Consider the following 13,061-nt stretch of genomic DNA (forward strand, 5'->3'; position numbering starts at 1 on the left):
TTGTCAAAGCAGAAAAAAGAAGAAAACTTTCCCTGAAGGTTAACACCCAGCTTTCTATTGTCACAAAGTCTCAATATTATCATCTGCAAAAGAGGCAGACATCTCCTGCTAAGCATTCTTATGAAGATGAAATAGAAGTAAATGCAAAACACTTCTCACAATTCTTAAAATATGTAGGTATATTATAAAAGTTTCTGCGCTCTCACACACTTCAAAGGAGGAAAAGAAAGCTAGGTATCTTTGAAGATAGTATATGAAATTTTTCTCTCTACTGATTATATTCCATTAAGATAAAAGATAACTGCTATAATTCAACACTGTCTGGAAAATCCTAGCCAAATGGTTAACATAAGGAAAAGAAGATACGGTGCTGAGTTCTTTTCTGAGATGCCTGCCTGGTCTGTCGAGGTATTTCCCTTCAATAAACTTGGCTCCCTCATTTACCAGTACTCTGTCTCACAGCTCAATTCTTTCTTGTGTGAAGACAAGAACCTCCAAGCAGCCCTCTCCAGTAGCACATCTGGCAAAGCCAGACAGGAGAGAAGAGGAACAGGACTGTAAAACTGATTCTCTGTTCTGTGGGGACTGTTCATTAAGATGCATGATTTGATCCCCAGACCTTAAAATAAAAGCCATCCAGCTTCCGGTGTTGTGGCACAGGTTAATCCTCCGCCTGTGGCGTCAGTATCCCATATGGGCGCCGGTTCTAGTCCCGGTTGCTGCTCTTCCAGTCCAGCTCTCTGCTATGGCCTGGGAAAGCAGTAGAAGATGGCCCAAGTGCTTGGGCCCCTGCATCCGTATGGGAGACCCGGAAGAAGCTCCTGGCTTCAGATCGGCTCAGCTCTGGCCACTGTGGCCATTTGGGGGAGTGAACCAGCAGATAGAAGACCTCTCTCTCTGTCTCTCCTTCTCACTGTAAAACTCTCAAATAAATAAATAAATCTTAAAAACAAACAAACAAAAAAACCAGCTCCAGAGGGTTGTGAGGCAGGGTTTCCAGACTATCTTGCTGGATGATGTAACCAATCCTCTAGTTCCAAGGTCACCCTCAAACACCACAGGACCCAAGTGGGAGACCCAGAAGAAGTTCCTAGCTCCTGGTTTCAGATCAGCCTAGATCAGGCCATTGCAGCAATTTGGGGAGTGAACCAACGGATGGAAGATCTATCTCTCCCTCTCTCCCTCTCTCTCTGTTACTCTGATTTTCAAATAAATAAAAATGAGCAAATAAATCTTTTAAAAAAATATATTTTGAAAAAGAAATAAGCTGGCTAAACCCAAAAATACCAGATTTATTGAAATAACAAATCATTTAAAGCTGCATAATAGAAGAAAATAGTAGAATGTTTTTAGATAAGAAACACATCTACCTAAGAAATCAAACTCAGAAGCCATACAGAGGGTTGGTAAAAAAGACAGATTTGATTACAGAAAGATAAAAAACTCCAAAAAACCAACAGACTGGGGAAACGCTGGCAATTTTAATAGGATGTCAATGTTCTATCAACAAATTAATAAGAAAAACAATACAAAACAAAAATGCAGAAAAGATATGAAGACAATGCAGAAGAAATAAATGATCTGTAACATACATAAAAATACTTATAAAGAAATTGCCATTTATTTATTTATTTATTTATTTATTTATTTTTTTGACAGGCAGAGTGGACAGTGAGAGAGAGAGACAGAGAGAAAGGTCTTCCTTTGCCGTTGGTTCACCCTCCAATGGCCGCCGCGGCCGGCGCGCTGCGGCCGGCGCACCGCGCTGATCCGATGGCAGGAGCCAGGAGCCAGGTGCTTTTCCTGGTCTCCCATGGGGTGCAGGGCCCAAGCACCTGGGCCATCCTCCACTGCACTCCCTGGCCACAGCAGAGGGCTGGCCTGGAAGAGGGGCAACCGGGACAGAATCCGGCGCCCCGACCGGGACTAGAACCCGGTGTGCCGGCGCCGCTAGGCGGAGGATTAGCCTACTGAGCCGCGGCGCCGGCCCAGAAATTGCCATTTTTTGCCAATCCACTGTCAAAATTCAAAAGATGACATGGAGTGGGAACATCAGGAACACTCTGTGGAGTATGTAAGAAGTGTTTAGAGTACAACACCAAATTTTTAAAATATCTTCATCATGTTTGCAAGAATATATGGTAAATATAATGATGTCCATTCAGCAGCTTTTGAAATAGTGACTTAATGAAGACAGTTTTAAAGGATCATCAATCACAGATATTCCTGTATGCTAAACTATACTCTAAACAGAATATAAAGCTTTTCTATGCCACCACTTACTTTTAAAAATCCACCACGGGGCCAGTATTGAGGTACAGCAGGTTAAGCCACCACCTGCAACAACGGCATCCTATAGGAGCACAGGTTTGAGTCCTGGCTGCTCCATTTCTGATCTAGTTACCTGCTAATGCACCTGGGAAAGCAGCAGAAGATGGCCCAAGTACTTGGGCCTCTGCCACCCATGTGGGAGATCCAGATAGAATGTCAGGCTCTTGGCTTTGGTCTAGCTCAGCCCCAGGCATTGCAGTCATTGGCAACTGAATCAGCAGATGGAAGATATCTCTCTCCCTCCATCCCTTCTTCTGACTCTACCTTTCAAATAAATAAATAAATATAAAATAAACCAAGGTATGAGCATTGTGGTACACCAGGTTAAAGCTGCCACTTGGGACAACCGCATCCCATATCAGGGTGCTGTTTAAAGCCCAAGCTACTCCATCCAATCCAGCTTCCCGCTAATGTATCCTAGGAGGCAACGTATGATGGCTCAAGTGCTTGGGCTCCTGCCACTCATTCGGGAGACCCAGATGAGTTCCAGGCTCCTGGTTTCTGCCTGATGCAGAAACCAGCTGTTGTGGGCATTTGGGGAGTGAATCAGCAGATAGAAAATTTCTCTCCTGCTCACTCTCTCTCCTCCCTTCCCCTCTCTCTATCTTTCAGATAAATAAATATTTAAAAGTAAACTCAAAAGGACAGGCAATTGGTGCAGTGATTAAGTCACCATCTGGGACGCCAGCATTCAATATTGGATTGTTTTATTTGAGTCCCAGTTACTCTGCTTCCAATCTGGCTTCCTGCGAATTCACACCCTGGGAAGCAGCAAGTAATGGTCAACTACGTGGGTCCCTGTCATCCACATGGGATATCCAGATTGAGTTCCCAGCTCCTGGCTTTGGCTTGGTTCAGCCCTGGCTGTTGCAGGTACTTGGTGAGTGAACCAGTGGAGGGAAGACCTTCCTGTGTCTGTCTTTCAAATGAAATAAAAATAGTGCATAAGTTAGAGTACTACTGTGGTACACTATAACTCAACCATAAAGAGATCTGACTACTGTCCTGCTATCCCAGCACGAAAAATAATCACAAATGAAACATTCAAGGGGTTGGCACTGTGGTATAGCAGGTTAAGCTGCCGCCTACAGTGCCAGCATCCCATACAGGTGCCAGTTCATGTCCCAGCTGCTCCTCTTCAATCCAGCTCTCTGCTAACAGCCTGGGAAAGCAGTGGAAGATGGCCCAAACAGTTGTGCCCCTGATTCCACATGGGAGACCTGGAAGAAGCTCCTGGCTCCTGGCTTTGGATCGATCCAGCTCTGGCTGTTGTGGCCATTTGGGGAGTGAACCAGCTGATGGAAGACCTCTCTGCCTCTGCCTCTCTGTCTGTAACTCTTTCAAGTAAATAAATCTTTAAAAAAAAAAGAAGGAAAACATTCAAGTTGCAGAAACGTATGTAGAAATATGAACCCATTCATTAGAAAAATAAAATGGTATATCTATGTGTGCACATGTGTATATGTATCTCTACTAAAGATATATTAATATAATATAGAATATACCAACCTAGGGCAGATGTTGCGGTGCAGCAGAATAAATCGCCACTTAAAAAACCAGCATCCCATATTTCAGTGCTAGCTCAAGTCCCAGCTGCTACACATCCAATCCAGCTCCCTGCTAATGCACCTGGGGAAGCAGCATAAGATGGCCCAAGTACTCAGGTCCCTGCTACCTATGCAGAAGACCTGGATCGAGTTCCTGGCTCCTGGCTTTAGCCTGGCTCAGACCTGGCTGTGGTAGTCATATGGGTAGTGCACCAGTAGATGGAAAATCTCTTTTGCTCTTTTGTCTCTGGCCCCCTCTCTGACACTCTGGCTTTCATATAAATAATTTTTTAAAAAGAGAGAGAGAGAGAGACTAAATGCCACCTCAGAGATTTGAAAAGCAAAAAATATGTCTTAAAAAAGAAATATCTAAAACCATTAATAACAGCTGCCTCTAGAAACTGACAGAGGCTACAAAGGGAATGTTTCACTTCATGTACTTCTTAATTTTTTAAATTTAGCTTCAGTGTCTTATATTCAGGATTTATATTTGGCCACTCATGGCATTTCTGCTTCCATCATCATTCTTTTTTTTTTTTTTTTTTTTTAGGATTTATTTACTTGGCCAGCCCCGCGGCTCAATAGGCTAATCCTCCACCTGCGGCGCCGGCACACCGGGTTCTAGTCCTGGTCGGGGCACCGGATTCTGTCCCGGTTGCCCCTCTTCCAGGCCAGCTCTCTGCTGTGGCCAGGGAGTGCAGTGGAGGATGGCCCAAGTCCTTGGGCCCTGCACCCCATGGGAGACCAGGAGAAGCACCCGGTTCCTGCCTTCAGATAAGCATGGTGTGCCGGCCGCAGCGCGCCGACCATGGCGGCCATTGGAGGGTGAACCAACGGCAAAGGAAGACCTTTCTCTCTGTCTCTCTCTCACACTGTCCACTCTGTCCAAAAAAAAAAAAAATTTATTTACTTATTTGAAAGGCAGTTACAGAGAGAGACAGAGGAGGTGCTCTAAACCCAGGCTTCTTCCGGGTCTCCCATGTTGGTGCAGGGACCAAGTACTTGGGCCATCTGGCGCTGTTTTCCCAGGTGCATTAGCAGGGAGCGGGATCAGAAGTGGAGCAGCCAGGACTTGAACTGGTGCTCACAGGTTGTAGCTTTACCCACTATGCCACAGCACCAGCCCCCCTCCCATCATCAATCATCACTCTTAGCCACATTGCAACATAGGCCAGCTGTCATGCACAGTGTTGCAACACACAGCAGGCACACAATAAATATTTTTCAGTTAACTCTGGACATTTCTATCAGAATACTCATGAGCACCTAGAACTGTTTCAGGTACTGAATTACCTTCTCCCACAAACCTCTTCCTTTTTTATTCCCCAGGCTCTCTCAGACAACAAATACAAGTTTTCAGATGCCTCTCCAAAACAGGCAACAATCTCATAAAATCCTACCTCCTAAAATCTCCAGTGGACCCACACACTCTTTTCCATCTCCTGACTATTTCAAAAGCCTCTAAACTAAGTCTCATCCACCACAAATCCATCACCCATACTAGCTCCCAAAGTAATCTTTCTGAAATGCGAATCTGACCATTATCTCTCTTACTTAAAATCTGAACCAATGAGAAGTCTGAACTCCACAGTGACATTCGAAGATCTTCATGATCTTCCTGCGACCCCGCTTCGCCTCGCTTCTCAAGAGTGCCTACTCACACTGTATAGCCCAATACGTAAAGAAAATGAGATTCACAACCAAGCTCATCTTAATTCCCCAAACTTATAATGCAGTTGTTCTACACTAGAATGACCACCCCATCTATCATAGGCAGACTCCTATTTATCTTTTTTTATTTTTATTTGACAAGTAGAGTTACAGACAGTGAGAGATAGAGAGAAAGGTCTTCCTTCCGTTGGTTCACTCCCCAGATGGTCGCTACAGCCAGCGCTGCACTGGCCCGAAGCCAGCAGCCAGGTGCTTCCCCCAGTCTCCCATGCAGGTGCAGGCGCCCAAGCACTTGGGCCATCCTCTGCTGCCCTCCTGGGCCACAGCAGAGAGCTGGACTGGAAGAGGAGCAACCAGGACTAGAACTGGTGCCCATAGACTCCTATTTATCTTTCAGAAGCCTCAGACATTACACCCTCTAAGAAGGCTTCCCTTATCCCAAACTCCTCCCCAGTATCCATCCCTGCAAGTACCTTACACACACACACACACACATTAAATCCCTTACATTATAACTGTTAACTCCTCCACAAGATTCTTACTACCTTAAAGGCAATCTTTTAATATCCACTGCTATATCTCTGTATCCAAGATAGTATGTCCAACAATATTAAAAATGGTAATATTTGAAATCTTAAGCAAAGCATGAATTTTAAAAATTAACATCTTAATTAGGTTGATTTAACCATTAAAAAAGACACACAAGTGCATTAGAGGGCTATCATGAGGGCCGGTGTTGTGGCGTAGAGGATAAAGCTACTGCTAGCAACACCAGCATCCCTCATGATGCTGGTTGGTGTCCCAGCTGCCACCCTGCTCCCTGCTAATGTATGTGCACTCCTACCACCCACATGAGAGACCTGGAAGAAGCTCCTGGCTTTGGCCTAGCCCAGCACTGGCCGTTGCAGCCATCTGGGAAATAAAACAGCAGTTGGAAGATTCTATCTCTCTCCCTCTCTCTCTCTCTCTGTAACTGACTTTCAAATAAATAAATAGATAAATAAAAAGATAAAAAGAGAAAGAAAAGAAAAACAAGAAAGCTATCACAAACCGATGACCTCCAGGAGACTTTTTCTGAATAGAGCTGCTTCTTTCTCCTCTGCTCCCTCAGTGTTTGCTTCCTCAGATCTTTAATTTGCACATGGTCAGCTTTGGTTTCACAAGTCTAACTCTTTAGCTTCCTACCCACTGCCTATAAGCAACAGGACCTATTTGACATGAGCTCACCATGCCCTCCTATTTTTCCATCTCTAACCAAGCTACAGATCTCTCACCCTATGCTTGGTTAGGTGCCATTCCAGAAATTCCAAGACCAATCAACTGACACCCTCCAACTCTTACCTCAAAGTTCTATTTGTATTGCCTCAGAACAAGTCCTAAAATACATTGCTAAATTAATTTTGCAATGCTCTTAAAATCACGTCTTGCTAGGACTTGTTCGCAGTGAGAAGAATCCTACACACTTCTATGTGAAGAGTAAATCTCTTATTTCTAGATATGCACAGAAGGAATCATCTGAGTTGTTAACACTTCTCAACAGCAGGAGCCTAAAAGGCATTTTTACCAGCTTCTTAGAAAAAGTTTTGATATATATATATAAAATAAATGCATAGTCCAGACACTGTCTTGCTAAATTCTATGCCATGATATCAAGTAACTTTATATAAGGAAAAGCACACACAACAGCAATCAATCACAAACCAAAAAAACCTGTTTCTCTTCCTTCACACTACCACCACTAGGTAATGACTGAAGAGAGCCACTCACAGAAAAGCTCCCATGTTGGGGAGAGAATGAGGCAGGCTAGGAGACAAGCATTCTCAGGTGGTCTCCAATAAAATCAGATTCTCAGTGCTATTAATCTCCTGCTTAAAAACTAAGTTAAATGTCTACTATATATCTAGGGAGACAAATTTGCACAGAGATCAAATTCATCAGAATAACATTATACACAGTTAAAAAAGAGATTTATTTATTTATTTATTTGAAAGGCAGAGTTACAGAGAGAGAGAGAGAGAGAGAGAGAGAAAGAGAGAGGTCTTCTATCTGCTGGTTCACACCCCAGATGGCCGCAACGGCTGGAGCTGCGCCAATCCAAAGCCAGGAGCTTCTTCGGGCCTCTCACATGGGTGTAGGGACCCAAGGACTTGGGCCATCTTCTACTGCTTTCCCAGGCCATAGCAGAGAGCTGGATCTGAAGTGGAACAGCTGGGACTCAACCGGCGCCCATATGGGATGCCAGTGCCACAGGCTGCGGCTTTACCTGCCACACCACAGTGCTATCCCCTATACACATCTTTAAAAAAAGATGGCAATTTTTTCACTAAAAGAATTCTAGGGGCCGGCACTGTGGTGTAGTAGGCTAAGCCTCCACTGTGGCCACAGGCATCCCATATGGGCACAGGTTAAAGTCCTGGCTGCTCCACTTCTGATCCAGCCCCCTGCTGGTGGCCTGGGAAAGCACTGGAAGACAGCCCAAGTGCTTGGGCCCCAGCACCCACGTGGGAATCCTGGCTTTGGATTTGCCCAGCTCTGGCCATTGCGGTCATTTGGGGAATGAACCAGCAGATGAAAGACTTTTCTCTCTGCCTCTCAAATAAATGAATAGATCTTTAAAAAATAATAATAAAAAAAGAAGTCTGGCTATTCCAAGATTCAACATTCACTGGAAAGAAATATTGTCAGAAGTTAAGTAGAGTAAGTAGAGGGAAAACTATGTGATAAAGGCCAGTCAGATCTAAGGAAGTAAAAACTCATTCAAATACAAACTGTCACTGTATTTCTTGGTATAAGGAAGAATTTTCTATTTTAAAAGCAAGTAGGTGATCTACTTAGCCAACCTGTTTACTAACTATCCTTGGTGACTCATTTTAGTTTCATCTATATTAATGAGTAGCTGACTATGTAATATCACAACCATCAGTTTAGACTATTGCTAATAAACATGCAATCCTAACAGAACTTGTAGGATTTCAAAGGATGGAACTTGGTACAGTTTAGAGTGCTGGTGTTTTTAAACAGGCTTGAAATGAAGGTGCCATCAGAAAGTTTTCATGGAAGATAAAGCACTAAAGGGCAAGAGGTTAGCAAAATTGTCTAAGTCTTCAGACATTGTTCACTTGAATGTCTTAGAGAAAATTTAGCCAAATAACTTAAAAAAAAATTGCATGCCAGGGTTCTTTTCATTTTAATATCTGGAGGAATAAAGCAGGAAAATAAGAGTATGATATCTGTAATCCTGAAGCACAGCAGACCGATGTCTTTCCAAAGGCACTTACACTAATAAAAATGGGGAAAATAGGGACAAGTACTAATTACTTCACCTTCCATAGTTAGTTATGGGAGACAACCTAAGTTTATTAATCAAGAATCTGGCCGGCGCCACGGCTCAGTAGGCTAATCCTCCACCTTGCGGCGCCGGCATACCAGGTTCTAGTCCTGGTCGGGGCACCGGATTCTGTCCCGGTTGCCCCTCTTCCAGGCCAGCTCTCTGCTGTGGCCAGGGAGTGCAGTGGAGGATGGCCCAAGTACTTGGGCCCTGCACCCGCATGGGAGATCAGGAGAAGCAACTGGCTCCTGCCTTCGGATAGGCGCAGTGCGCCAGCTGCAGCGCGCCGGCCGCGGCGGCCATTGGAGGGTGAACCAACGGCAAAGGAAGACCTTTCTCTCTGTCTCTCTCTCTCTCACTGTCCACTCTGCCTGTCAAAAAAAAAAAAAAAAAAAATTTATATTGTCGAACATCATAAACGCAATCCAGACAACAAAAATAATAGTTTAACAATCAAAAATTGAGACACTGTGAGAAGACAGATCGTATCCAGTGAAATTCTCATTTTCAGCAGGATGAATCAATAAATACTATGCAAGCTTGATAAGTCACAGGACTACAACTTTTAAAGTAAAAAAAAAAATCACAATAATAATAGCTTTTAGAAAACCATAAATATCCACAGTGCATCTGTGAATGTTGGGGGAGATGGAATGGGACACTTCTTATTCTATACCTCTGTATGATTTGTACTTCACTACCACGAACATGTTGTTTGTTTTTTAAGATTTATTTATTTACTTGAAAGGCAGAGTGACACAGAGAGAGAAACAGAGAGATTCAATTTACTGGTTAACTCCCCAAACAGCCATGGATCAGCAGAAGGCAGGCCTGGAACTCCCTCCAGGTCTCCCACGTGGGTGGCAGGGGCCCAAATACTTGGGCCATCGTCTGCAGCTTTCCCAGGCATATTACCAGGGAGCTGGATGGGAAATGGAACAGACAGACTCAAACTGGTGCTCCAATATATGATGGTGTTGTTGAACTGTCAGCTTAACCCATGCACCACAATGCCAGCCCCTATATACGTTCATTTTTAAATCTAGGTTTGTTTAACTGTCAATGATCAGATACCTTAAAGAAAAATGAAAAAAGAACACCTACTACATTTTATTCTCTGTACCTAACAACTCATGGACTACCAACTTGCTAAGATGGAACATACTGTAAAGTATCAAATTACAGGAAAGATAATAAAACGTGCATAGAAAGCTTTTATCTCACCTTGCAAAGTTCATGGCTAATCATGAAACAAAACAGAACAACTCTTGCGACAACTACGAACTTTTAAAGAAACATCCACATGTTTCTTGCTACTGTTCTAAAACCAAAACCTCCTTGATCAATTTTACCTATGTTTAAGTAAAAGCAGTTATAATACTGTTCAACAACTCCTATAAACTACTCGTGAATGCGGTCAAGCTAATAAACAAAAGCAGAAGCTTTGTGACAGCAAACTAGTAACTCCTTCCACGGAATCCATCTGAAAATTATGGGCTTATACTTTCCTGGAAATCAAAACAAGAGAGGCAATTTGAAAGTTTGCTGTCTCCACTGATCCTCTCAAGAATGAAAAACCATGCACTGCACTTCCAACCTTGCAGTGCTTGAGATTTTTAAAGCAATTTACTTCTGCCTGGACAAGCAGTAAGCAGGCCAAGGCACTTAGCTTTTCTGTTAACTCCTACATCTCAAACTTTTACGCTCACAAAAACATGTCACCTTTTTAATGCTCCTAAACATAATTATCTCGAAGACATTCAAACCACTACCGAATTCCAAGGGGGACATTTTAGGTCACCGATGATGGAATGTGAATTTACCACAATGATTTTAGGGCTGGATTATTTCTGGTACCCACAGAAGTTATTACTTAGGTAAGAATGTAAGGAAAGACCACAGAATTTAAGACCGGCCTCTTCCTCTTCTTACTTGCAATACCTCACCCACTGACAAAGAGAGGTTCACAAATTTTTAATGTACACGTATGCAACTCATTGTGGGCGAGACCTAAGTACCTAGTGACCATCCCTGAAAACTCATCAACTTTACTCTTAAGCATTACTCTGGCGTCTAACGCACTGGCGGTCTGACCAGAGTGCAGATCCACTTCGTGAACTTTTCTACAGCGAAGAAGACAAACCTAACTTAAAGAACCAGAGACTCCGGGCCTGCTGATCATCGAAAAGGCCGATCACCTGAGGCAGTGCTGTCACTTCTACGTCCACAGCAAACTGAGTCAGTCGAGGCATCATCAGCTCTCGACCCCAAACTCACCCAGACTTCGTGACGTCAAGCCCTTGCAAATCTCTCGTCTCCACCAGGTGTACCTCCCTACCTATCCCAGGGCTCCTCCCTACCCTGGTCTTGGGTTCTCCCGGCAGTCCAACGCCCCGCAGCTGGGGGTGCTCCACACCTGGGGAGCTCGAATCCCGCGCCCCCTTGCTCCTCCCCCGGCTCAGGCACCCCCACGCCGAGTCCGCGGAGCCTCCCGCCCAGCCCAACGCGCCTACAACACCTCCAGCCTCCCACCCTTCCCTCCTCCAGGCCAAGTCCAGCTGGCCTTTCGCTCGCCTCCCACTCCCCACCCCCACCCCGCTCCGGGACACTCACCCACGGTAGTAAGCTTTCACTCGGACCTGGTGAGAATGGTCCCCGCTGCCGCCGCCTGCGACCGTGTGGGACATGGTGCTGCTGTCCCTCTGGGTCGGCATCGCCTCACTCCCCCGCCTCCACGCCCGAAGCCGAGGCTGCGGGGGGCACGCTGGGCGCCGTGGAGGACTCCGCCGCGCTAGGGCTGCGGCCGTCCGCTCGCCTACCTGCCCGCCTCGCCCGCGGCGCCGACACACAGGTCGCCTCGCCGGGCAGCCGGAACCGCGCGGCTCCTCCCACTGCCCGCGGCCGCTACCGCCGCCCGGGCCCAGCACGCCTCCCCGCCTCGGTCCCTCCCACCTAGCTCGCTTCCAAGGCCCACATTCCGGGCTTGGGCGGGCGCAACCATCGGTCCAGCTCAAGGAGCCTCAAAGCCAGGCTGAACCATCCTTTCGGGGGCAGAGAGAGGGACAGGAAAGAATGGGAGACTCCGACTGCCACATCAGACCCGCCAGGAGGGAGCCTCTTGCAGAAGCGGTGACAAAGGCTTTACACCTATGGTTCGGCATGATCCCCTTTCCTACATGGGAGACGGTAGGGTCCGAAAGCTACGGCATTTCACCCCAGTTTCCCAACTTGGTCGCGTCTGCGGTCAGCCGACTTGGCACCCCGGATAGCTTCGCCGTGCGGGTTTCTGGGATTTGGAGTCCCAGTGGGATTCTGGGACTTGCGGCTCTTACGTGTGGAATGCCGCGCCTTTTCGCTGAGCGCGTGTCTCCTGGGCGCTCCCTGGGAGCCGTTGGCGTGGAAATCCTGTGTACAGCTTGGGCATCTGAGGACACTGGAAAGGGATGGGCTTCATCATCATCCAGACTCTCCCCTCTGATGAAACCTTACTTCCAGTTGCATAAATCATCTCAATTATTGAGTGCCATTTTTGAGAACAAGAATTTGGTTAAGTGTTCAGCATAGCCTCTTTCATGCGTAAAATTTAATAATATGTTACTAATGTAATAAAGGACGAAACTCACCTAAAAGGTATGACGGAAGACACATCTTTCTTCCTTTGCAGCTCTGCTTCATATGCCTCTGCTTACTGCCATTACGTAGGACAGGTGCATAATGAATATTTCTCCAATCAATCAATCCATTCATCCATTAGCATTTGTTCGGTTGACCGTGGCAAATCAAGGACTCGAAAGAACCCACCCTTGTAAACTAGTCTGACTTTTCTAGTGTCTTGGCTCTGTCACATGCTCATAGCGGGAACTGAATACCCATTGCTCGCCAAAAGAGTTGGAATAATCAAAGAAATAGCTTTGTTTACGATAATAAAATAGGCTTGGGGGATTGATTCATCAGTTATATGGAACATTTACATTGGTATGATATCCTCTAACTGCTACAAACTTGGATTACAGGTTCTTAATAAACATTCTCGTTTATAAATTTGGTATCAAGTTTTTGGGCACTGGGGACCTGCATCAATATGGTAAATGTAGAACAGTTACCAATTGAATGTAAATTACATCTAAAGTTAGATGGATTGGATTCATGGAAAATTGAGTATGCTGTGACAGACTTGAAAGATT

At 45.2% G+C, this 13,061-nt stretch overlaps 1 protein-coding gene across 5 annotated transcripts in view; it reads right to left on the reverse strand.

The window, feature by feature from the left end:
• Nucleotides 1-12,639, reverse strand: part of PRKCI (protein kinase C iota) — a 93,011-nt gene extending 80,372 nt beyond the window's left edge. The window contains exons 1-2 of one of the 5 annotated variants that reach the window (XM_089330949.1): nucleotides 12,501-12,616; nucleotides 12,210-12,310 (exon numbers count right to left, since the gene is read on the reverse strand). In XM_089330949.1, coding sequence (XP_089187075.1) covers nucleotides 12,210-12,301 — 92 coding nt within the window. In that variant the 5' untranslated portion in view covers nucleotides 12,302-12,310; nucleotides 12,501-12,616. Of the gene's footprint in view, nucleotides 1-11,075; nucleotides 11,189-11,490; nucleotides 11,793-12,209; nucleotides 12,395-12,500 lie in introns of those variants that run through there. The other 4 variants (XM_089330951.1, XM_089330947.1, XM_002716402.6 and 1 more) reach the window with 4 other exon arrangements.
• Nucleotides 12,640-13,061: the final 422 nt, after the last annotated feature.

Source organism: Oryctolagus cuniculus, chromosome 4 (assembly GCF_051225735.1).
Source record: "Oryctolagus cuniculus isolate XC-2025 breed Fujian yellow rabbit chromosome 4, ASM5122573v1, whole genome shotgun sequence".
Classification (NCBI taxonomy): Eukaryota; Metazoa; Chordata; class Mammalia; order Lagomorpha; family Leporidae; genus Oryctolagus; species Oryctolagus cuniculus.